Source organism: Daphnia pulex, chromosome 5, assembly GCF_021134715.1.
Source record: "Daphnia pulex isolate KAP4 chromosome 5, ASM2113471v1".
NCBI classification, from domain to species: Eukaryota; Metazoa; Arthropoda; class Branchiopoda; order Diplostraca; family Daphniidae; genus Daphnia; species Daphnia pulex.
In genome coordinates this window covers 721,704-748,265 of record NC_060021.1, presented here as the reverse complement: position 1 = coordinate 748,265, position 26,562 = coordinate 721,704, and the positions used below count along the sequence as shown (strand labels likewise).

Genomic DNA, 26,562 nt, shown 5'->3' with positions numbered 1-26,562 from the left:
GTGACACGCCGTTGTCGATTGCCATTTCCCCTCCTGCTCGCTACTCTCCCATTGCGCTCAACTGCTCTTTGGCGTCCCTCGCCGCTTCCTTTTCCATCCACCCGCCGCCCCCCATTTTCCACAAGTGGGTGGATATAACAACAGGTCGGGGTGGTGGCTTATACACCCCCTTCCCCTGGGGCCGTCTTCCATTCCCTTTGCGGTTGGGTGGGGGAGAGAATGAAAGAAGAAGAAGAAGAAAAACCACTGCGCTGTGTGTTGCTCGCAATCTTTTTTCTTTCCCAAGGGGAAATGAAGGAACCAAAGTGTCGAGCACTCGACGGCCCTCATTCCCAGTGCAGTCGCCGCCCAGTCAGGACGTTCATTTCTCAGTAGCGTCCCACCACCATCCAACACTTAAATTTTAAAAACACATCCGGAAATTATTTTAAAGAAATCATTTGAATTTGACAACAATTTGACAAAGTGCGTCGAGTGCCATTTTTTAATTATCAACTCGTAATCAAAAAAGCGGATGTCGCCAGGATTTGTTCCAGTTTGATTTTTGGACAATTCCGGTGCGGGGGTATTGTGTCGTCCAGCTGGAAGGATTCCGTGTTGCGCTCGTAGTGGTTTTATTTAATTTCTTTTTGTGATTTATAATTGGAAATCGGTGGTTCATTGGGATTGTGGACGGGAGTAAGTATGAGTCGTCGATCCGAGTGGACTGTCGGAATCTGAGACTTTCCGTCCGCCGAGTCACTCCGCACTTCCGCCCGCCCAAAGGCGCCCGCGGTGCGTGTCTATCCTAACAGCAACAGCCGGAGCATTTGAATTAATTTCGCCCAAAATGGATAACCGTCGATTGCCAGGCTCATCGGCCATGTCCTGTTCATCTGCGGAGCGACGCCACTACGCCTTGCTGGTGGTGCTGGCCGTCTTGGCCGTCGCCGTCGTCGACGCCGCCGCCTTCATCGAAGAAAGAGGTGAGTCACTGATAAAACCCCCCAAAATGGCTAATCTACTAAACGGGCCTATCTTAATTGACCGTCTATTATCACCCACAAGTCGCCGATCCTCGTTTGGAATTTTTCTATTCAAAAGATAACGTGATGTACATTTGAGAAGGTGAAATGTTATTTGAGTAAAACATTACATAAGGCCGTTTATAACTATAAAACAATGGCGCTGCTGGCCTCATCTCGATGCTCCAACACGTTCCCGAATTTCTTTTTTGGGGGGATTCCTGCCGCCATCAGTCAGGATCGGCTTCCAGATTTGTTCTTTGTTCTTCTTCTTCTGAGTTCCAGCTGCATTACGGTTGTAAAGGGAATATAAATAATCATTAGATAAAAGAGAGCCCGCGAGCTTTGGTGCGCACAAAATGATTTCCGTCTCGGATGCCTGAGTCCTATCGCAGCATAGCGGCCAAGCTAAAACTATTCCCAACTCTTTTTTTTCTTCTTATTCTTTTTTTCAACTCTTGTGTTCTTGTCTACTGGAACATGGAGAGAACGCTCAGCCATCACCAAAAGTCGACGAACTATATGCATTGCGCTAGTGTCAATTTCCAGCCACAGTTTAAATCAATAGAATTTGTTTTATTTTTTTTTTAAATAAGAAAAAAACCTTGGAAGGTTTGTCGGTTGTTTAAGAGGTGATGGCCAGCAAGTTGATTATATGCGCCTGTATAGATTCAAGTCGGACACGGCCGAGCGCATTTTTGTGTCCGTCCAGGGCCGCTCTTCTTCTTTTCATCTTTTGCACACCTGAAAGAACCGATCGTATTGTCTTGTCTAAAGAATAAAAGATATAGAAAATGGTCGACTGGATAGATATACCCTCCTCATCATCTTGTGTCCATTTGGGTCCACCAACTGGCCAGAGAGTCCAGCATACATGAAAATGACTGGAGGAGGACATTGTCAAGTGGGCAGAAATTCTTTTATAGCCCCCACCTTGCCACTTGAAGGGGGGAAATGTATAAATCGTGTGGAACTTTAGTCCATTCAAAAAAATAAAATAAGAAAATGGCTGGGCAGAGTGGATAGAAAGAAGGTAACTTCCAACCGCGAGCTCCCGGGTTCCTGCTGCTGCTGTACATGTGGATAGTATATCCCCTCTATCCTTGATATATTTACCTGCAGGGTTATTCTATTCATTCTCTTTTTCTATTCATTTTTACAAGAGGGGAAGAAGAAGGAAAAAGGTTCAAGGTGGTGGGGGTGAAAATGAGTGGGAGGCTACACACATAGAGAATTGAAAAATAAATCAAATATAAAAGAAACAAGAGGACAAGCTCGACTGCTTCGCTCTTCTGTCCAGGGAAATGGATGGTCCAGGATGGAAAAAAAAAATTATTTTCTATATCTTGGAAAGGTGCTGGAATGCACCAGGACCTTTTTTTATTATTTTCCAGTCGATGGCTGGACCCCCTCCGACTTTAAACATTTTCAAATTGATTCCTCCATTGACTAGTTGTGGACGATGGTCTTGTTAGACACCCCCACACCGCCGTTTGTAAGGTTGGAATCGTTCGATAGCCGTGAACTATTGATGGATGGCCCTTTTTCTTGTCCAGCAGTAACTCCATTGAGACTGGGCATCAAACTGGAAGAAACGCAAATAGTCGAGTTCTCATTTCTTTTTGTCTGGTTGGATCAAAGTCGTCCATCTTTGACGTCATTTCGATTTTTTGATTTAATTTTTATTTTCCTATTTTCATTCCGGAATCGACGCGGAGTAGATGACTGGGTATAACGGTTGTGTGTGGGTGAGAGACGGACGGCCTCAGGGCGGGTCGTTTTTTACTGGAAAAGTAGAAAAACAAAGTGACAGGTGGTAGGCAGCAGCCGATTCTCAAAACAAAATTAAAGTTTCCCTCCGCTGGATGTTGTACACCAGACGTCCTTCTTCCTTCTCCCCCCCCTTAGAATAAAAACAATGGCGCTGACTGGCTGGCGAAATTATACACAACGCACGAAATGAGCGCAAAAGAATTTTCTGGTGACGGAAAAAATGGCGGCCGGGCCGGGCCGGGCCGGCGGGTTGAAAGGTCGCACCAACGGAAGGCCCTTTTTTTATTCTTCTTCTTCTTCTTTTTCTATTTGATTTTATGAGAGTTATATTAAGCTCACCGGTGCAATTGTTGTTTGTGTCTGTGCGCACTCGTTATCTTTTTTTTACGACATGTCTTATATCCACCTTCTTCTTTCTTTCTTTCTCTTCTATTGTCGAGAAACTTTTAAGGTAGTACGCCGGAAGAAATGGCCTGGAGGCATTTAACCATTTGTGTTATTTTTGTATTTTCAATTTGGTTGCTGTTTAGACAAATTCTTGGTAAAATTTAATTTGAAACGATGAGGAGTAATTGGGCGCGAGATTTGAATTGGGTTGAACTTTGATTGCACATTCCTTCGTCTTATGGATGTGTATGACGAAACATTTCCTTCCGGTGGAGCGGAATTCCAACGACGCATCCGTTATTGTATACATGTATACCGTCCATCTGTGGGTGGAAGAAAATTTTTTGGGTTTTGTTTTGTTGGACGTCTTATTGGACGGCGTAGTATACAAGACGGGCGGCGGCGGCGGAGCTCCGGCTCTCTGGCCCGTGAGAAGATTCCCACGTCCTTCGGGCGGTTGCGTCGGTCGGAGTCTCTACCCTCCCCTTCTTTTCTTTTCTTTCTTGTTTTTCTCCTCCACCCACGGCGTCTCATTTCCTCCTTCTTCACCACCGACGCTCTCCTATATAGGCACACACACACACAGCGACGCCATTTTTTCTCCGATCGAAATCTGGGCGGCTGCTTTCAATTTTATTTTTCATTGTAAAATTTGCATAACAAAAAGTTGAATGAAAACCGGAAATTTAAAAAAAAATAAATTCCGGCGGGGAAAAAAATGAAAAATTTTCGGTTGGAATAAAGTTGGAAACAGGAAGGAGTTGGAAACTATGGATGTTCGTGATGAGGGTTATTTCTCCCATACGCCACCCACCCACTCCCACTCCCACCCACTTTGTGTGTGTCTGAAAAAAAAAGATGGAAACGGCGGATGACCGGATATCTCTGTCGATGTGTCTCTCCGTGTCAATTCCTTTTTCCGATTCATCCGCACAACAGATGGGATGGACCCCCAGTCCGGAAGGCCTCGTGGGATCAACACTTGTGTCTCACGAGAGATTTGTGTGAGAGATAAGAAAATTTGAAATAGCCTAGTTTCCGTTCGTTTTCAATCTTTTCCGGATGCTGTCCTACTCACCCCTCTCTGCCAAAATATCGGAAATCTCACGTCCTACATCCGCCGATGGATGCGGGTTATTCCGTTTCTTTTTCACCAGAGATCAACTCCCTCCCAAATAAATAAAAGAAATTTGAAATGCGCGCGCTATATTTGAAAACCCAGACGAAAGCGGATGTCTCAAAAACCTGCAACAACCGAGCTAGGAGAAATGTGCCGTGTGCGCCTTTATACATAATGATACCCAGTGTGTGGCGACGGCCGCCGACGCTCTTTTCTTATTTTATTTTACACACGCCACAATCAACCGGAGGCGTCTTAGACATTGCGGTGGAGGGTGGAAAAAGTGGAGAGAGACAAAGTGAAGCAACAACAATCCAGCGAAGCTTTTTTCTTTTTCTTTTTCTTTTTCTTTTATTTTTTCTCGTGAAAAAAAAATATATAATCATCATAATAACAACAACAAAAGGAGGGGGGGAGTTGGAAAATAGGTGCTCGTAAGAAGAAGAAGAAGGAGTCCGGGTTGTTGAGGTCATTGCGTTAATAGCAGGAAGTCAGCAGTCACGGTTTTTTCTTATTTTTCGTTCAAGTATATATGTGTACGATGGGGCTGCAGGGGGGGAAGCTCAAAAAAGCTGCTGGAGGGGTTGAAAACAACTTCACAATTTTTATATTATATGATTTTCTAGACGCCAAGTTTTTTCCTATTTTTTAAAACCCGCAGAGGAATATACCGCGGTGGTTTATATAATATAAAAAAGGGGAAATTTTGTTGGGGTTTTTTTTTCTTTTGTTTTTTAGTTGGACCCATGGCAGAGTTGCTGGTAAACCACTTGCAGATGACTGGGAAATGAGGAGCAAGTTTTTATTTTCTGGGTAGAGAGAAAAAAGGCCAGCAGCTTGTCATTCAATACTTTCTCTCGTCTGAAGAGAAAAAAAGTTTTTTTATTTTTTCCAAACGACGTGATGCGAGAGAGTCGTGTTCCATACGCAACGGCCGCCATCTCCGATTTCCCCCATCCTAATTCTTTCTTGGTACATAGATGTGTAGAACTGCTCTTATTTTTAGAGGGGGGCCTTTACACCCAAACTCGGTCGGTTCTTCTACGTATACATACTGTGGGAACCTAAATCATCTCTCCCAGTTTCTTTGTTCTCTTTTTCAATTTTTTAAAAATCAAAATCGAAATTCACCGCATTGTTCTAGAGATGCGCCAATCAAAAACGGTCGAATCTTACACAAATCCAGAAATAAATACATAACGGCCATGTGTATACATCACCCGGCCGTTTATATCTCGACTGTGATATCAGCCAAACTATTAAAGGGACAACGCCCTTTAATAGCAGTGACTCTTGAATATAAATTTAAATAGAAAGAAAAACGGGTGTGGGGGTTTGTTGCAACACTCCTTGATTTACTAGACAAGAATTTTTCAGAGATGCAAATGAGGTTGGTTGGTAGAGAGTCGACGACGGACGAAACTGATGGAACTCGTTAAATGAGCATCTCGTTAGTGAAAAGCAGAAAAAAAATTCATGGAACACACAAATCTTCTCCGGCCTTAATTGACATTCAAATCTAATTACGCGGGTTGTTGCTGGAAGAGCGGTAGAAATCAAACGGGCAAAAGCGGAAGCTTTTCTAAATGAACCCAACGGCGACATCAGCTGCGCTGGAACACTGAAAATTAGAATTTCCAAGTAAAATAAAAAGAGGATGGCCAACATATGCGAAAGGAGAGAGATAAGGTCGACCAGGGTCAAATTATTTTCGTCTTCTTCTTGTCCGTGGGAAAAAATATGTCACAGAGAAAGAAGGGGGGGTTCCAAATATAGAGCTGGACTGCTTAAATTTCCAATAGATGTATTCTCTCTCTCTTTTTCTATTTTTTAATGAACTCGAAGCTTTGCCATTGGGGGGGGTTGTTTGGTGGGGGGATATTTTACACCGGGTGTGGACATGTGTAGATTTTTCTGACGGATCTCGAGTGGAAGGGCCGTCCTTTATGGATGGCCAAAAGCGGCTACTATATAGGCCGTCGTATAATAAGAAATTGGATCGCTGGAACAACCTGTTACTGGAACACACAAACGACAAGTTTCCCCCCATCTTATTCACATTTCACAAAAACATTAAAGTTGATCGTATCAAAATGAAAAAGTATTACCACCACCCTGGCAACGAAAGTTAGCCACGGTCACGCTGGGTTGGCCGTTCCAAAAATCCGGGGAGGGCCACGGTCGCCTTTTTTATTTTTTCAGTTGCGTGTGCGCAATCGAACCGGAGCGGGTGAATTTCCTCGAGGGGGCCGGGCTGGGCCGGCTTCACGCTAGACTACCGGCCAACAACAGCAGATAGATAGCAACTGCACATAGACTTCCCCTTGTCTATCTTATAGAACTTTCTCCCGGTGGTTGACACGCCAAAAAATAGAAAAAGAAATAAAGAAAAGAAAAGAAAAACGTGAAGATCATTTGCCCGTAAAGAGTTGGGTTTTGTCTTTGAAATATTTTTTGGGAACAACAAATTTTCCAAATTTTCCCATCAGCACAGCTCAATCAATAACAAAACGTCAGACGGAGCAGAAAGGAAAGAAAATCAAACAATCGATATCCAAAATTTTTGAGTCGAGCGATTAGAAAAACACGTTTTTTGTGTCTATTTTTGACGGTGTCATTTTTTTGCTTTTAGAATTGGAAAAATTTGGATTTGATTTTTTGGCTTTGGCCTTTTATGGGCGACACATTTTCGACTTTGTCATCCATTGGCGTGAATTATAGACACACACAGCGAGAGATTGAACTTGGTGATGTCATGGCAGAAAATATAGTTCGCAGCGTTTGATTGGTGAATAAGGTAAAACATGAACGTAATAATAGACAAAATCAGATTAGTTTGGGGAATGATCAAAAGAAAATGGGGAATTGAGGTCGAAGCTGATGAATCGAGAGCACCGCATCAGGGAAAAGAGGCCGAGAAGATGGCGTGGAACTCTATTGTTTGTGTGTTTTTGCGAAAACATTTTGTCAAAAAACAAAACAAAATAAAATAACATTTCAGATTTCGCTGAGATTGGGAAAAAAGTAAAAAAAAGAAAATCAAAACTTTCTTCTTCTCTCCGAGTAACCGGAGAAGCGCCTCGATTGCCTATCGTTTTGGGTTTCTGTGTGTTTGTTTCTTTTATTTCTCTTGTTGTTTGTGTTTTTTTTCTTCTTTTGTGGAGTGGAGATAAAAGAAAAAAAAACAATCGAGTACTAATCCGTCTCGGGTGTGTCCCGTAATCCCCCCGCAGATTGTTCTTGTTTGATATCTACACTTCCTATCCGCTGGAAGACGAAGCTTTCTTTATTTCTTCTCTTTTGTCCTTTTCTTTTTCTTATTTTTTTGGAAGCGAAATAAAGGGGCAAACGACCTCAAATTGTTCGACCGTGAAAATCTTGGATTCAACCGGTGGGTTTTTATTTTTGGGTGTTTTTAAATGTGGTTGTTTCATCGACCGCTAGGTGGCAAACTACGTTTGTAATTCCCACCGCTAGATGTCGTCGAGTGTCACATTTTGGAAGGAAAAATGTCGAAAACAGTTGGGAAACAAACTCCAATTAGATAGCTGCTGAACGCCCTTGACTTGCGTCAGTCTACCAGCGCTGGTAAAAAATAAACTAACCGAGGAGAGATGGCGCAACAACAGGATAATTACATATTCTTTAGAAAGAAAGAAGACAGACCTTTTTGGTCAGTTTTTTCGTTTCTGACCCTATGTATATAATGATGGGTTAGTGACTAGTTCGGGCGCCACCTGCTTCAAACTGTTTTTCTTATATTTATTTTCTTAACATTTCAAATTTCCCTCTCTTTTTTTAAATTTTAACCCCCCTGGGTTGATTGTCTAGTTAGTCAAGTCGCAACCCTCTAAATGTTTTAAAAAATAAGAAATTGAGAGAGTCACCCGTCGAGCTGGACGATATGTACAACAACCGAAAATGTTGTTTAGAGAAAATTTCATTCGCCATCACGTCTTGTAATTTATGCGCGTATTTCTTCTATTACCGCGCGCACAAAATGTTGTCGTCACGGTTCCGTTTTTTTCTTCTCTCTTTTAATTTTTAAAAAAATGTTGATGGAGTCCAACTTTTTCTTCTTTTTCTATTCATTGCGGATATTTTTCCCGCAATGCCGACATTTTCCAGTGATGAGTCTCTTATTTCCAGCTCAAAAAATTCGGCCCGTCTGGAATGTCGTGTGCATGGCTGCCAGGCTTCTCTCTCTCTTGGCCAGCCAACAACATAACCCAACAACAACAACAAAAAGAAGAAGAAAAAGTGTTGGATCGTTGAGTGGTTTCTCGCGCCGCTCGCCAACAGCCGCCGGTTGTTCTTATGTACGAGCAAAGGTTTATTGTTATTAGATTCTTCTTTTCTTTTTTCTACCTTTTGAATTTCTGAGTGTGTTGATCATTCCACAACTCCTTCGGCAATCCAACAAGTAGACTCACACACAAAAAAGAAAATATATCCGAGTCTGTAAATGGTCTTTTTCTTATTCGTTCGTCTTTTGTTTTGTTTTTTCTACCCTGAACCAAAATGGGCACAAGAAAAAACCAAAAAATCAAAGCCAACTGGCTTGGCGCTTGGCTTGGTTCTATAGAGAGAAAATGCCGACTGCACATAGTGTAGGTATATCCATCAAGTTGGCCCGTCATCGTTCCCCCCATTTTTCCTTTGGATATAGCAGCTCATTTTCCATCGTCCGTCCGACGGCCAAACAACCGACACCCGACTGGAAAAAATATATAAAATATATGAAGAAAAAATACTATTTTATTTGGGAATACAAGATGAGGCTCAATTCTGCTTTTTTCGCTGTAGGCCATATAGACGCTCATTTTCTCTATGGCAACGCTGGGCCGGCTGTTTTATTAGTAGACATATCAAGAGATGTAGAAAGTTTCTTGTATTTTTGATGAGATTTTCCGTGCTAGATAAGAATTATATGTCGACGTTGACACGGTTATTCGTTGACAACTGCCTAACGGCACTCGCATGTCTATAATATTAAAGACGGCGGGATTTAAAAAAAATGGCGTTGGTCATCTCAACTTTCGGACATTAGCCAATTTATTTCTTATTTCTTCTCTCGTTCGATTATCGATTTAAAACCCTTTGGCTGTGACATGAAACACGGAAATGATTATTTCGGATTATTTGGCATTTTGGTTGGATGTGAGGGACGATTAAGAGCCCGAAACAACAACCAAAAAGTGAAATGATTACAAGTTGGAATTATATTTGACTCGTTTTTTGTCTCGACGTGACTCACGTCCCACTCGTTATTGTTGTTGTTGTTGTTGTTGTTGTATATGCTGGTATATATGCCTTAGAGTCTAGCTGTATATATACAGGCTGCTGGGCTATACAGTATAGATTGTGAGCTAGGTGGAATGCGGTTTTGGGTTACCGGTTTTCTTTCCTTTTTCTTTTCTCTTTTTTTGATTGAAGCCTCTCTGGTGCTGCTGCTGGACGATGGACAAGCCAAAGTCTGAGAGAAAAAAAGAAAAAAAAGTCGTGGCCCCTTTTGAGACTCTCCGGCCCTCCTACTGATTTGGTTTTTTTTTTTCTTATTCCACCACCGCCAGATCCCAGCGCCGCCCAGCCAAATCTTTTTTTTTTTACTTGACTGGTGGACCCCCCTTTCTAAACCCCCCTGCTGTGACTTTGTAGGATGGATAGATTATTTTTTTTTTCTGTTCATTTTACAAAAAAATATAATATCTGGTCCTTGTGTGTATACCAGTATAGATGCCTGTCATGTCAGTAGTGCCCAGGGTCTGGTGGGGGAGATGAACCGTTTCGAACTTTTGTGAATGTTCCAATTGGGAAAAAATCGAAATATCCCCCAAAAATGCAACAATGTAGAAATAATGAAGTGCAGAATGGAAATTGCATGTCGAGCTGGAAAAGAAAAAGGAAAATAAAAAGTCAACTGACTAGAAAATTGGAATTTCTTCATCGCGTATAACTTGAAATAACTTATACACAAGACACTCAATTTTTCTTTTTCATATGGGGGTTTTGAGATGATGACCAGAAGCCCATCTGGTTGGCCAAAAAGACGAGACATTTTTCTGCTGTGCTGCTGGACGCCTTCTGGCGTCTCTTTGCAACAAGGTCCCTTGGTGTAGTAGTAGCTAGACCAGCAACCAACCCACACGAAAGCTGTTTTGTGCTTTTATTGCCCACCACCATCTTTAATGATACATATCGGAGCTCGACATGCCCGTCTCTTTTATATAGCTATACTTGCTACCTCACTATATACTTGTCAATTGTCCAGTAGAGAAACTCCTGGCGGAGTGAGAGAGACGGGCGAGACGAGGTCCAGGCGCCATCTGTCCAGGGACAGCCGGGCGGCGGCGGCGGCGGTTGGGTATATAGACAGACACGTTCACGGCACACAACATCTCTCGAATGATGCCGTAGCTCTGATTGGCTTATCACGGCCAGCAATGCTGGGCTATATACCACCACCAGCCCAGCAACCCAAACCAGCTTTATATTTAAAATTATTTTTCTTTATTTTATTATTATAAGAAAAAAGGGGGACATTCTTTTGTATCCGTTGATGAACTTGTCAACCGGATTCGGTCCAGCAGGGACACATTAAATTTGAAAAATGAGTTGGAAAATAATCAGAAAAAAAGGGGGGGGGGAAACTCGACAGAGTCAAAGACGGATGATGGAATCAAATCAAAAACCTGTTCCATGTCCCACAAGAACTATAAAGGCGGGAAATACAAATGAAAAGAAAGTTTTTATTTTATTTTATTTTATTTTATTTTTTGGTAACATTTTTTCGTGATGATGAAGCAATCCATTCTGAAACGGCTGCTGCCACCCCCCAAAAAATAAAACTAAAAAATCTTCCCGGGTTGCTGGACGACGGTCCAGTAGAAGAAATTCCGAGCACGTCCGCACGGTCGCGCGTCACTTTGGAATGGAAATGAAACAAGAGAATAACAGAGTAATAGTGTATATAGTATAGTAGCTGCTGGGCTGGGCTGGCTGGCCAGCTGAGATTGGGTCATCAAAGTCGTCGTGTGAGTCCGGCACGGTGAAATTTTTTTTCTGCTGCTGCTGCGCACGCGGTCCACTCAACTCCTCGGGATTAATGGCCGCGCCAAATTGTGATGTTAACTGATTTACATTCCCGTCCAGTTATGGCTAGCTGGCCGGCTATAGTCTTTCTGTCGTGTCCAGCAACCCAATTGGAAAAATAAAATTAAAAATTTCAGTTGGATTTCGATCTATACGGTGGACCAGCAAAATCAAGTTCCCAATTGTTGCCCGTCAGCATTTTTGTGTTTCTCATTTGCGTGAAATTCTCGTCCAGCAGCCCAGTCACAGGTATAGAGCCAATCAATAAAGTGGACGATAGATTGTTTTCATCGCGAGAGAGTAGTTCCGCCAACTCTCAACAACACACGACACAACAGCACACCGACGACTTTCATTTCAATTTTTCTTCTTTTATATTTTTGCGGTGACTGGACTTTTTACTTTTTAAATTTTATTTGATGACGGGCTGCCACTCGAGATGGCCGGCGCCAGCAGACTCTATTTTTCCCTTTTGGTTGTGTGGGTATATTTTTCTTATGTTTTTTCTTTCTATGACATCATTACAAATCGCGTCAGTTTCCCAGAAGAAGAAGAAAAAAAGAAAATGACGCCGGGATATTATAGAATCTACACCGCGCGGACATGTAGTATAAGAAAAAGAAAAATGGCCGACCAGCAAAGGCAGGAGGGCAGCTGAATTACATTCAAAAAAGGATATTCGATTACACGCGCCGGGCAAAGAAAAAGAAAGAAAGAAAAAAGATGATGACTCTCGTATATAGGGTATTGCGTTACGTCTTGTACATATCCGCCGTCATCGCGTTGCACATTCTTATACCTTCGTTCGACTCGGTGATCACCTAAATAATACTATGTATCACTAACCGCAGAAAAGTTAAAAGAAATTATATTTTTCTTTTTAAAATTTAAAATTTTTCATTTTTATAATAAGCAAAGCGAAATGAGTTTTAAAAAATAAAAGGTCAAAGAGTGTGGCCCCGGCACGCCATTATCATATTTTTTAAAAAAATCCCGGTGTTAAAACAGCAGCAGCAACTACTTTGGCCTATTAAAAAAAAAGGCGACGTCATTATATAATATCGCCCGTTTTTGGGGTTGATAGCGGCGGTGGCGGGTCGGGATGTGTGACCGACATAATCGTTAAATATATAAAAAGAAAGTCGCACCATGTACATATATACTACAACAGCGTTTTTATTATTTATAATATAATAGTAGACGATCAAAAAAGATGGTAACACCTTTTGATATCATAAAAGAATTGCGCCATAGCGCTGCGCGGAATGATTATTAGAATAAAAATGGCGTTGGTGCTGTGTATATATATTTCTAAATAGGTACATACACTAGAAGGCCGAAATTTAGTTTTCTCTCTCTCTCTTCCGGACATGATGGATGGATGGATTCCTTGGGCGACATCGAATGTGGGGGTGGTGTGTGTGACGTCATTTCAAATCTCAATTTGCATATCAGAGAGAACAAAAAACAAGAGAGAGCCGCTCTTTGATCAACGTGAAAAATACCTTGTGCATGTCTAGATGTTAACGATTGTCTACGTACATGTAAAACACTACAAACAAGCAGAATCAAAGTATATAAAACGCGCAAAAAAGAAACTAAAGGCGCAGACGACGTGGATGGAAGACTTTTGTATTACGAACCAATTTCTCAACTAGAACATATAACATATATAAGCAGCCAATTGTTTTATATAAATCGATATTATTCTTTGTTTCCAACTGTTGACTTATGGCTTTTTCTTTCTTTCTTTTCTTTTTTGACAGGTAAGACACCAGAAAGAGAAAGAAAATGGCGGGTTGTTTTATTTTTTCGCCCAGAGTCTTTTGTTTGACGTTCCTCCACCATCGAAAGGTCAAGGTAAGTCGATCTCCTGGAAATGTACATATTCCAGGGGTTTCTTTTCTTTTTACTTTTTTAAAATAATTTTCGGTGGAAGTGACTGCGGTGGAGGGATGCTGGGCGGCCATAACGACACACGTCCCTCCCCTCCATCTTGACCACAAAAGAAAATCTAAAAACCCTCCAGACACAGGTAAGTTTTAAAAAAAAGAAAGATGGCGGAGGTGCGAGTGAGTTTCATTTTTATTTTATTTTTTCACCCTTCTCCCCCTGTTGTTTCTTTATTCTTTTGTTTGGCCCTGGAACAACTGGATGGTCCAGTCGGTTTTCTATAGGGACCACAAAGACTTGTAGATCCCGCCCATTTTTCGGACCCCTTACTCCCCCCCTTCGATAAGAAAATGTATTCAAAGAAAAAAGAAAACGTTATTTCTTTTGAGCTCATCAATTCTCTACTTTTGATGAGTTTTGCCCGAGTAGGATCTAAAACAAAATGGCGGCCGTCGAAAATCAAATTAATGAAATGATATTTCCAACGAGTCCCAACCCAAAAAAGACGAAAGCATTTTCGTGTTTTTTATTATTATTTTGTTAAAACCATCAACATTGAGGCCTATTTCATTTGAATCTTATCAGAGAGAGAGCCGGCAAGTTTTATATATTCACAGATATATCCTGGACTTTGTGCTAAAAGGGTTGGCGACAGTCGCCTCACACCACCAAACTTTCAAGAAATATCAACCTTTTTGGGTTGGAAATATCTCGGTGTTTGATCTCTACTTAAAATAACCCTCCCTCCCCTGTCCTTTTTTTTTAACCAATTTGAATAGATATACGGCAAAGAAGGTAAAAAAGGAAAAAGGTGGAAATTGGGATGAAAAGTCAAGCCGCTCGCGCGCGCTTTCCAAGATGGCGGCGCCTGGAAGTCAGGAGGCCTCTGGATGGAGGAAGGGGGAGAAAAAATAGAAAATAGAGAAGGACGCCAGTAGATGTAGAAATCTGCCATGTGTTTACCTGTCGGTGTGTCTATATAGCCGGCAGCCATTTTTTTAATTTTTTTTCTCTTTTCTGAAGAAAAAGATAAATTATTCTTTTCTTTCTTATCACATCTAATACCTTTCTCACCTTTTGGTTAGTTCTTTCAGCTGCTGCACAGGTTTTTCCAGGCACACATAGACGAGACGTTCGTGAAAATTAGCGCCGACTTGTGACTTTTTTCACCTTTTTTCTTCTTCTTTTCCCGTTTGAATGTTATTTGGAATCTGGGTGTTATTTTTATTTTATTTTAAGAAAATGTCCAGGCCCTTTTTTTCACCTGTTTGATGACTACAGCAGACGACGATGGCTATCGAACCTTATTCGACTGCTGGTATAGATCGGCACAATAAGTTAAGGGACTCCCAAGTGTCTTATAACTTGGTGTGTTATCTGATGACGCAAGGCTGAGCACACCTTTGCACGTAACAATCGGACACTCTTGAGCAATACGAGTCGATCTGCATAAAGTGAACAGAATTGACTCGGATCAATTTCGATTATTTTTAAAAAATAAAATGCCGAATAGAATAGGAAGAAGAAGAAGGAAAAAGGGGGGGAAATGTACAAGAATGGAAGAAGAAGAAGAAGAAAATAAATAAAAAAAGGCCCCAGGGCAGACTCTTGTAACTACAGGTAGAAATAAAAAATGGGCAAATAAGAAAAGGAGGGAGAGCTACAGGTAGAAAAAAGGTAAGACGAGGCTTCTCTCTCTTTCAGGTGGTGGTGGGGGGGAAATGAGCGACTGGCTTTTTCTCAACTTCAGTCTCGAGTTTGTTGTCCGTGTGTCGAGGACGTCGTCTTACCGACTCTCACATATAAATAACATTTTTTAAATTTTGGTGTTGTGTGTGTCTTCTCACCTGTGTGTGTGTGTGGTTGGATGCCTCAACAGATTGTGTCTATAGTGAACAAGTTCATTTTTTTAGTTTAAAGTGAAGACTAAATAGTGTGGGAGGCTTGGATTAAATTGAAATTCGGTTGGATTATTTAACAGCGGTAGGAGGAAGAGTTAGGAGCCAACAGGTGAGATTTTTTGGTTTGATTTTTCGATGGCGCTAAATTTGAATTTGATCAATGGCTCGACGGACACAATTTAATTTATTAAGATCGGTTGGGATTAGAGAAGCTCAACAGGTGTGATAGACGGGCAGGATCGACCTTGGCCGTCGTCACACAAAAAAATAGATAAAATATGTCCAGCAAACAGATTGATGGGCAGCCGAAAAGGTCGTGTGAAATTCATTTCGTTTGAGCTTTGGGGAGGAAATCAAATGAATTTCAACTGGGCGAGAAAGTCTGTTTGAGCTGGGCTGGAAAAAAAATGTTTACGAGGTAATGATTCTCCTAGCTATCTAGCTAGCTAGGTATTAGGTTAGAGACGGCCATGAAACTAAGCCAAGTGGACGAGAGAGATTCTCCAGTCAGATTCTCTCGCAGTTCAATTTATCTCGGCCCGTCTGAACTGTGATGCGTTTGGTGCCATGGCAGAATTAAACAAGAAGAAGAAACATATATACATTCCTCCTTGTGGTGGAGGGCCGGCCGAGCTGCTGCTGACTCATCTGCGCTTCTGGCTCTTTTCGTGAAGGAGGGCGCGTTCGCCGTGACTTAGCGGGAAAGAAGAAAAAAAATAAAATATTCACCTGCTCAGCTCTCACAGCAGCTCAGTGTGTGTGTTGCCTTTTGGTCCGTCTGTGTACGTAATGACAGCGAAAAAAAGAAAATACTTGGCAACCATCTCATCATATCTTTGCTGGGCAGACGAATAGGCTTTCCAAATTCGGCTGGAAAAATATTTTTTCTCTTTTTTCTCTTTTGAAATTGATTGTCTCTGAGTCAGACGGCCCTGCCCGCGCATTCATGTCACTCTACAAACAACAAAAAATAGAGAGTTGAACGCGTCTGGGAGAAAAATATAAGTTGACTGGGCCGGCCAGCCACCCCTTATAGACGGAATATGTCACTTAATTGGGAGTCCAGACGGACAACTCTCTTATTTTTTTCGTTTGTGGTTGTTGTTTGTTGTCGTTTGATGTGATTGGAAATTCGCCTCACGTCCCGCTCATTTTTCACCGTGGCGACGACGGGCGACGAAGGGCCAGCCATTTTCCCCTATTAGGATTAGATATTTTTTGGTTGGGTCCATCCAGGACGAGACGGGCCATGTTTATATAAATAAAAAGGGACTCGTCTACTACTACTACAAGTCACCCGCTGCTGTCGTAACTACCTGCGACTTAATATCATCATCAAGACGGGCAGCAGCTGGGCCAAAAAAACAAAAAACAAAAATAACATTTTATTTATTTTTATTTTTATTTGACCAGAGGGGGTTGACAGATGGCCCTTTGTCTCTGTCTCGTCCGATTGTTTTCATCTTTTTTATTCCCATTTTTAAAACGGAAATGTCGGAAATATATCTCACACAATGTCCGGCTCTTTTTTAAATAAAATTTCCATCTTCTTAGTATCAAACGGATGGAATAGAATTGCGTTTGGATTGAGACGTGTGTTTAGAGAAATAGCCCAGACTTGATGTAGAGATCAAGTAGAAGAAAAGAAGCTGAACGCTGGCCTGGAATACCAATGACTGGGCGACAAGATAAGACAGGGAAAAAAGCCCAGAGCCACACAAACGGTAGAAGGAGACAATATAAATCGTCGCTCATTTGTTAGACATTACATCAGAGAATGGATAGAAGAGAGAGAGAAGCATCCGTCACCATGTCAACCCGTTGAGAGATTCTTTTGCCCGGCATTTCTTTTAAAACTATCGCCAGCACCTGTCCGTTTTTTGTTTCCCGAATGTCTAAATCGTCGTAGGAATTCGACTGGGAGGGGATTCCAATCATCCGTATAAGGTCCGTCATCCGCTGGCTCACGACGGTACCTCATCAAGAGAGAAACGGACAATGTTTTTCTTTTTCTTGCCCAGCTTCTTATATTTTGTATAGAGTCCGCCGGGATCGTAAACATCACACGTTTCTTTCTTTTGGCTCCTGATGCTGCAGGGCCTCACTCATTGGCCCGTCATATCGTTGGCGGCGGCAATTTAGAGAGACGGCCCTGACGGGCGGCGGCCTCGTATAGCAACAGGAGAGGATCGAGTATCTTTGATGTACAACACACACAAGTCCAGGGGGCTCAATTCACGGCCGCAGCAGCGGTCGTGCAGCCGCCCGATGGAATGTCTCAGCTGCTGCCGGCCCGTCATATAAAAATCTCAACAGCCGGCCAACTCTATATACTATATAAGATAAAATATAAAAGTCCCAGCATAGCCTCATCATCATCATCAGAAAGATGGCCAGGTCTTCCACTCTCTTTTCTTCCCAAATGGCTTCATTTGCATCTGGCCGGCCAAATGTCTTGGCCGTCAGAAAAAAAAAATGAAAAACAGAACAAGTTTAAAAGAAGGTACGACGACCTTGTCGTCATCTTACATTGGAAAATAATGATGATGGCCATTTTCTTCTTATTTTCCCAGCTGCTGGGCAACATGGCGCCTAGCTTCTCTTGTTGTTGGCCCAGCTCACACAACTACTTGGTGTACATGTAATCACTGTGTCCAGCTGTTTTTTTTTCTGCCCCCTCAAAGGAAAAATGTTTCTTCTTTCCAGGAGGAACTTATTTTCTTCTTATAGGCCCGGCTAGACCAATAGCAACACAGCCCAGTGGTACACCTTTTAGGTTGGACCCCCGAGGCACAGTTCGACCCCAATTTCCTTCCCCCCTCCTTCTTTACCTACTTCTTCTTCTTGTTCGTGCAGAAGACCTTGTCCGCAGGGGGTCCTCCTCCTCTTGCTGGAAATATTCAAAAATAGAAGAAGAAGAAGAAAAACCCATTTTTGTGTTGTTTAGCTGGAAGGCATTTATATATACCGTGCAGCAGCAGCAGCCTAAGCAACAAGAAGGTGCCAAGCCTCGGGCTATCATCCTTTCCCCCTTCTTCCTCTTCATCATCATTTTCTCATTCCTCCACTTCTTCTTCTTCTTCTTCTGGTGTTTTGCTGGCCCAAAATTCCTCTCTACAATTTTTATTCTGAAATTTTCGGATATTTAATGGCCGTCCCCCTGGAATTTTGTCCCCTGGATTTATGATTCCAGGAGAGACAAAATTGCGGAATATCTTTCTGCGTGAGGACATCATTTTCCAAATGAGCTAATGAGAATTGGGCGCCGGGGCGTGGTTGGTTTTTATTTTTAAAACTCGAAAAAATTCTTTAGCCAACTAAATAGTTAAGATAAGATAAGATAAGAATGTTTTATACAAGAAGAAAACGATCAGAGATCCAGCATCAGCAGCCAGGGCCGTTCAAGGCTGAATACCTCACGAGCGACACGTCATGTACACACAACTGTGTGAGGAGAGGCGCCGTAAGGATTATTGCTGCCCGGCTGGGCCAGCCAAGAAAAAAAAAATATTTTTTTAAATTTTACAAAATTGTGACGCTGTTCACTCAAGTGGACGGACATGGGAGATCATGTCGCCGGGCCGGCCAGCAGCAGCTCAGAGAAACCGCGCAATTCTTTTTATTTTCCCACGCTACCAGTTGTGATGTCCAGCACTTTTTGTCCGGTCGAGCCATTTGAAAAATTGAAAAAAAAGCGTCGGATTTTATGAAATTTTTGATTTTTCGGTTTAATTGAATTTTGGGTTAATGAATTAGAAACGAGAGACGATCTGGGACTGAAATTTTAATAAAATGAACTGAGCCAAAAATGTCGTTGACGCCCGGGCCGAAACTGCGTTGGCCGTCAAAGGCCGTCCACATCTATTTGAGTGTCGTCCTGTTGTGCTGCTGGTGTCGGCCGGCCAGCTCGGCCGCCGGACCGACAGCCTCAAACGTCACGTCCCATCACTCTAGTCCCGCCGATAAAGCCAACGAAGTCTTTAAAGGCAAAAGTAAGTGAATCATTTTTTATTAACTTTTTATTACTATCAACTCGAATTGGAATTTCCCCCAAACAGGTAAGTGAATTCAATTCATTAAAACCAATTTGATAAATTTTATATATGATGAATTTAATTCAAATAAAAACTGATTTTTTTAAATAATAATATTTGATGATATTCAGATAAATTAAAATGCTCAGTAAATTAATAAATAAAAATTATCAATTTAAATCAAATGCAAATAGATTTGTAATAATAATTGTTTGATAATAAATAAATTAAAATGATTCAATTAATGTAAAAAAATAGAAATACTAGATTTTAAATTAACTTGTGTAATTAATTGTTGTCCAGTTTGCATCGGGACGAACGGGCGGATGTCTGTGCCGTCCAACCGGGAGCACCACTACCGGAATTTGCGCGACCGCTACACCAACTGCACGTACGTCGACGGCAACCTGGAACTGACTTGGCTCCAGGACGAGCACCTGGACTTGACTTTCCTGCAGCACATTCGCGAAGTCACCGGCTACGTCCTCATCTCGCACGTCGACGTCCGCCGCATCGTCCTGCCGGCCCTGCAAATCATCCGCGGACGGACTCTGTTCAAACTCAACGTCCACGACGAGGAATTCGCCCTCGTCGTCACCCTCTCCAAAATGCACAACCTCGAAATGCCCGCCCTCAGAGGTACATTTAATTCAATTAAAATTAACTCTAATTCAATTAACTTAAATTTAATTCATTTAAAATTAACTTTAATTCATTTAATTTCAAATTTTTCGTAAAATTTTGAAATTTGAATTTTCCAATAATTTAATTCATTTAATTTTAATTTTTTTCGTAAAATTGATGAAATTTGTAATTTGATTCGAAATTTTATTATATTGCAGATATATTGGCGGGTAGTTGCGGATTGTTCAACAACTACAACCTGTGCCACATGAAGACGATCAACTGGGAGGAGATTATCACGGGCTCCAATTCCAAGATTTTCAACGTTTACAATTTCACGGAGCCGGAGCGTGAGTGTCCGGCTTGTCACGAGTCGTGCGAGGCCGGCTGCTGGGGCGAAGGACCTGAAAATTGCCAGAAATTCTCCAAAATCAACTGCAGTCCGCAGTGCCACCAGGGGCGTTGCTTCGGACCCAAGCCGCGCGAGTGCTGCCACTTGTTTTGCGCCGGCGGATGCACTGGACCCAAGCAGAGCGACTGTCTCGTAAGCATTTGATTCTTATTCCTAAACTACTACCGTTTGACACATTGCCCAGCAATGGCCGCATAGTTTGATCGGTTCTGCACCGGTAGCCGCCGGTGACAAATAAATCTGTCACGGTGGCATTCGTCACCATGTGACGTCATCATTTTACAGAACAATGGGCCAAATTCTTTTGGGGTCGTTTGACATGCTACATTGGCATTTGCAATGCCCAAGGCGATTGTCTGAAATCTCAAATTTCATCAAGTTTTAGAATTATTTTGAAAAATAATAATCAATTAATGAATTGATGATTAAAATCAAATTCGCATCTAATCTTAGAATTATCAATAATTTTTTAATTAATGAAATAAGAAAATACTAATTAAATTAGTCAAATCATTAAAATAAAATTTTGCATCTCATCTTGGAATTATTTCTAAATAATTATTTTAATCAAATAATTATTCATTAATGAAGTTATTGGGTCAAGAATGATATACATATCCAGCTGGGAATGTTTGATCCGGAATTCTTAATTCAATTGAATTGTTCAATTTTTGCTACGGACGGACGGACAGGCTTGCCGGAATTTCTTCGACGACGGCGTGTGCAAGCAGGAATGCCCGGCCATGCAGCGCTACAACCCCATCACGTACTCTTGGGAAATCAACCCGGAGGGCAAATACGCCTACGGCGCCACCTGCGTCAAAACGTGTCCGGAGCATTTGCTCAAGGACAACGGGGCCTGCGTCCGCATCTGCCCGCCCAAGAAGAAGGCCGTCAACGGCGAGTGCGTCGTCTGCGACGGCCCTTGTCCAAAGACCTGCCAGGGCGTCGATATCGTCCACGCCGGAAACATCGAGAGCTTCCGCGATTGCACCGTCATCGAGGGATCCATCACGATCCTGGATCATTCCTTCGCCGGATTCCAGCAGATTTACCCCAATTTTACCTTCGGCCCGCGCTACCCACGACTCCATCCGGACCGGCTGGAAATATTCGCCACCCTCCAGGAGATTACGGGGTTTATTAATGTCCAGGCTTCGCATCCGGAATTCCGGAATTTATCCTACTTCCGGAATTTGGAGACGATTGGCGGACGGCAGCTGACGGAATATTTTTCGGCCTTGTACATTGTCAAAACGTCGTTGAATTCACTCCACCTGCGATCGCTGAAAATGATCCGGGCCGGCAGCGTGACGGTGCTGGAGAATAAGGAGCTGTGCTTTGCTGAGAGCATCAGCTGGACCAAGATCATCAAGTCGCAGCAGCACGGGACTCTGTTGCAGAACAACAAGTTGGCCGCCCAGTGCCTGGAAGCTGGACTGGTCTGCAGCGCCCAGTGTTCCGTCGAGGGCTGCTGGGGCCTGGGACCCAACGAGTGTCTTTCCTGCGCCCATTTCCAGCTGGACGAGACGTGCGTCGAGAGTTGCGACTTGAATTTAGGGTAAGTGTCCTGTCCAGCTTTTAATTTGGTCCAGCAAAATTTAATTTGGGGGTTTTGACTGGGCAGGATTTACGAATTGACTCCTAAACTGTGCAAGCACTGCCACCACGAGTGCGAGGAAACGTGCACCGGTCCAGGGCCGGGCAACTGCACCATCTGCAAGCACGTCAAAGACGGCCCTTACTGCGTGCCGGCCTGCCCGACCAGTAAATTCAACGACAGCGGCAACGAGTGTCTTTCGTGCCACGAGAATTGCGTGGGCGGCTGCACCGGGCCGGAGAACAACATTGGGCCGCGCGGTTGCCGATCCTGCGAGAAGGCCGTCATCAACGGTGACGTCGAAGTGGTCAGTACAACACCCGTAAAAACGATCTATTTAACTTTAATTTTAATTGAATTAAATTTAAATTAAAATTTCAAAACTTTCAGGATCGCTGTTTGAAAAAGACGGAAACGTGCCCGGATGGCTACTACTACGAGTGGGTGGGACCGCAGGAGCAAGGGCCGCTCAAGCCGCTGGCCGGCAAGGCCGTCTGCCGCAAATGTCATCCGCGCTGCAAGAGGTGCAACGGCTACGGCTTTCACGAACAGGTTCGTCATATTCAAATTCAAAACGACCTCGATCCTTATTTGGTCCGTCTGTTGACAACTGGCCCGTCTTCACCTTTCCATCAAATTTCCAGTTTTTACAATTTTTTTTTAAATTTCCTTCCGGCCGGAATTCAACAGGTGTGCCAGGAGTGCGTCAAGTACAAACGTGGAGAGCAGTGCGAGGATGAATGCCCGCAGGATCACTACGCCGATGAGGAGCGACACGAATGTTCCAGGTGCGCCAGCGAGTGCCGTGGCTGTACCGGCCCCAACGTCCACCAGTGTCTCAGCTGCCGCAATTACCGCGTCTACTTATCCCCTGGAACAACATCAACAATCCTGGACCCGTTGACCAATTCCACCCAGCCGTTCAACTGCACGGCCAATTGCCCGGCTGAAGCCCCGCACAAGATTTTCCCAGGCGATGGAGGTGATCCTTACTGCGCCAAGGAGCCGGTGGTCAATCCCCTGGTGGGCAATGGCGACGAGGAGCACATTGCGGCCATCCTGGGCGGAGTTATCGGTTGCGTCACTCTCCTGGGCGTTTTCCTGGCCTGTTTCGGCTACCACTGGCACCAGCGGGCCAAGTCTAAGGAGAACACGGCCAAGATGACGATGGTCATGTCCGGCTACGAGGACAGCGAACCTTTACGGCCCAGTCATGTCAAGCCCAACCTGGCCAAACTGCGCATCGTCAAAGAGGCGGAGCTGAGACGGGGCGGCATCCTGGGCTACGGGGCTTTCGGGACCGTCTACAAGGGCGTCTGGGTCCCCGAGGGCGAAAACGTCAAGATCCCAGTGGCCATCAAAGTCCTGCGCGAAGGGACCGGGTCCAACACGAACCGCGAGATCCTGGACGAGGCCTACATCATGGCCAGCGTGGAGCATGCCAATTTGTTGCAGCTGCTGGCCGTCTGCATGACGTCGCAGATGATGCTGGTCACTCAGCTGATGCCGCTGGGCTGCCTGCTGGACTATGTGCGCAACAACCGGGACAAGATCGGGTCCAAGCCGCTGCTCAATTGGTGCAGCCAAATCGCCCGCGGCATGGCCTACCTGGAAGAGCGGAGGCTGGTCCACCGCGACCTGGCCGCCCGCAACGTCCTGGTCCAGAACCCGGCCTGCGTCAAGATCACGGATTTCGGGCTGGCCAAGCTGCTGGACATAAACGAGGACGAGTACAAGGCGGCCGGTGGGAAGATGCCCATCAAGTGGCTGGCCCTGGAGTGCATCCAGCATCGTATCTTCACCCACAAGTCGGACGTCTGGGCCTTTGGCGTCACCGTCTGGGAGCTGCTGACCTACGGTGGACGGCCTTACGAGAACGTGCCGGCCCGTGAAGTGCCCGACCTGCTGGAAAAGGGTGAGCGACTACCCCAGCCGCCCACCTGCACCATTGACGTCTACATGATTATGATCAAGTGCTGGATGCTGGACGCCGAGAGCCGGCCCAGCTTCAAAGAGCTGGCCGATGAATTCGCCAAAATGGCCCGTGATCCTGGCCGCTATCTCGTCATTCCCGGCGATAAACTGATGCGCCTACCTTCCTATTCTCCTCAGGTCCGTCTGCCCGTCCATTTTTAAATTTTATTTAAAATTTACTCTGCCCAGCTTTGTTTTAAACTAAATTAAATTGATTGATACAGGACGAAAAAGAATTGATCCGGAATTTGTCGTCGTCGATGGACGGCCCGGAAGTCATCATGGATGCCGAAGAATATTTACAACCCAAATCTCGTTGCCCGTTGCCGTCCAGCAGCTCGACCATCACGGCTGAGACGCCGCTGCCGCCGCCCACGCCCGTCAAGAAATACGCGGCCGGCGGAAGCAGTACGGGCGGAGGCGGAAGTCTGGCCAACGGATCGGAACACGCCGGAGTCTACGGCGCCGAAGGATTTTCCAGCGCCGCCGGAAGTCAGAGGACGGCCAGTCCCGGCATGGCCGCCATGGGCCACCACCACCACCATCATTTGGCTGGACTGCCGGCGGGCCATCATCCATCCGCATTCCATCCGTCGCAGCATCCGCAGCAGCTGCAGCCCAACTCCCAGCGCGACAGTGGCGGGCCCAGTCTCCGCTACTGCAGCGATCCGCTCCAGCTCATCGGCAAAGGTAAATTTTAATTTGAATTGAATTAACTTTAATTGAATTAAATTTAATTGGATTAAATTTTAATTATTTAAGAATTGGAAGCGGCGATGGAAGACAGACGGTTACCCCACTACCTGCCGGGCGTCAAGACGGGAGCTCGAGTGGGCAACCTGAAGCTGGACCTGCCCGTCGACGAAGATGACTACCTGATGCCATCTCCTCAGTCGACCCAACCCCACCACCACGCCGGTTACATGGATCTGATTGGCGATGCCAAACTCGGAGGTAAAAACAATTCCTGCCCGGCAAATTTGAAAATTATTTAAGGCCGTCTTCTCAAAAATTCTAAATTTTTAACCAATTTTTTGACGATTTTACAGACAATGGTGAACTGAGCAGTGGGGACTATCACGCCCGGTCGATGCCGGACTTTGTCAAGAGCCTGCCGGCCATCAAGCGGATGTCCGGAATGCATCCGACGCTTCCGCTGAGCATGGACAATCCCGAGTACCACATGATGAACAACCAGGACGTCAACACGCTGTATAACCCATCGTCGCCCAGCTACCAGCTCTCACCGACCTCGTCCGTCTCGAGCGGCCTGCCCGTCGGCAACGGCGCCACCCTGGGCATTCCCGTCAACAGCCTGGGCGTCGGCACTTCCTTGTCTTCGTCTTCCGGCTCGTCGTCGTCGGCCACGCCCTCGGCTGGTGGCTCCGGTGGTCCGCTAGCCGGGCCGATCCAGTTCCCGACGGGCGCCTTTGGGCCGCGCTACCTGACGCAGCGCTCGTCGGAGGAGGAAGGATCGGACCACGACTATTACAACGACCTCCAGCGGGAACTGCAGCCGCTGCAGCCGCTCAAAAGGAACGAGACGACAGTCTAATCCAGCATCCGCGCCGGAATGATGATCCTCCTTGCCATCCTTTTATTTTTCCCATCTGACCAAAACTGAAGAGACAAATTTGTACATCTTATATAATTAATTAAAATATCCATTTTTATATTATTTGACATCTGCTATACATATTAATGTGTGTGTGTGTCGTGTGGGTGTGTGTCTGATTGGGTTACGCAACCAGAAATGATAAAAATTTCTTTTTTCTTTATACCCCCCCGTTGGATTACTTGGATGAGTGTGCGACAAAGTGTGCCAAAATGAATACTTTTGTTGATTTTGAATAATAATTTGATTTGCCAATTTATCTTTCATTTCTTTCCATCTTTTCCCAATCGAACAAGTTTGAAGTTTCTCCCAGTGATACTCAAAAAAATGAATTTCAATCCCCTCTTCCCCCCCCCCCTTCAACTGTGACGCAATCTGTCTCGTTTTTATTCTCATTTTTTTTTGGTTTGATTTGAAATTGCCGCCATTTTCTTCTTTGCATTCATATAGAGCAAATTTGACTACTGCTCCAGAAACTTTCAAGCGTGACTGTATATAACGTGTGACACGCCAAAAATAAAACAATTATATAAATAAAAGTCTTTTATCATTTTATTTACATATTAGTGTTCGATATCAATGCAGCGTTTAACTATTCTCTTATAACTGGACCTGAAAATGGGAAAAAGGGGAGGGGAGGGTCTTGAACTGCTGAACGAGTTTCAGATTTCAGCTGATTCCCAACATCGAAGTTGAAAAAAGAACCTAAATAAAACCCACGTTCCTACTCTAAACAGCAGCAACAACAATAGTCACTCCAATTTCGTCCAAAGGTGCTGGGTCTGTTACTATAGATGAGGAGGTCTACAGTTATCGTATTGCAGTTGATTCACGCCATGCGTGTGTGGGTAATATTGACTTGTCAAACGGGCCAACGATTCAGAGTAGTCGGTGGTGTCGGCGCGTCAAGTCGCAGCAAGTGCGGAATCATTTTCCGCAGTTGCTGCCATTTGAGTTTGATTGCCACATCACCGGTGCTCTCAACAGGGTAGGCTGGTTGAATTTAAATATAAATTCATTTAAAAAAAACTAAAAAACTTTGGGTTGTTGTCGGCGAGTCAAGTCGCAGCAAATGTGTGGAATAATTTTCCACAGTTGCTGCAATTTGAGTTTATTGCCATACCACGCCACAA

General features: G+C 44.1%; 1 protein-coding gene across 2 annotated transcripts; it reads left to right on the top strand.

The window, feature by feature from the left end:
• The first annotated feature begins 269 nt into the window (after positions 1–269).
• Positions 270–25,688, top strand: LOC124194962 (epidermal growth factor receptor-like). Of its 2 annotated transcripts, XM_046589372.1 has the most exons (11): positions 15,021–15,279; positions 18,927–19,162; positions 19,508–19,843; positions 20,047–20,372; positions 20,933–21,801; positions 21,868–22,147; positions 22,231–22,392; positions 22,531–23,952; positions 24,039–24,504; positions 24,577–24,768; positions 24,864–25,688. In XM_046589372.1, the coding sequence occupies exons 2-11, from the start codon at positions 18,979–18,981 to the stop codon at positions 25,367–25,369; spliced, it is 4,743 nt and encodes a 1,580-aa protein (XP_046445328.1). In that variant the 5' UTR covers positions 15,021–15,279; positions 18,927–18,978; the 3' UTR covers positions 25,370–25,688. The 2 variants fall into 2 exon arrangements, with proteins under 2 accessions (XP_046445329.1, XP_046445328.1); XM_046589373.1 differs by lacking the exons at positions 15,021–15,279; positions 18,927–19,162 and adding an exon at positions 270–965.
• Positions 25,689–26,562: the final 874 nt, after the last annotated feature.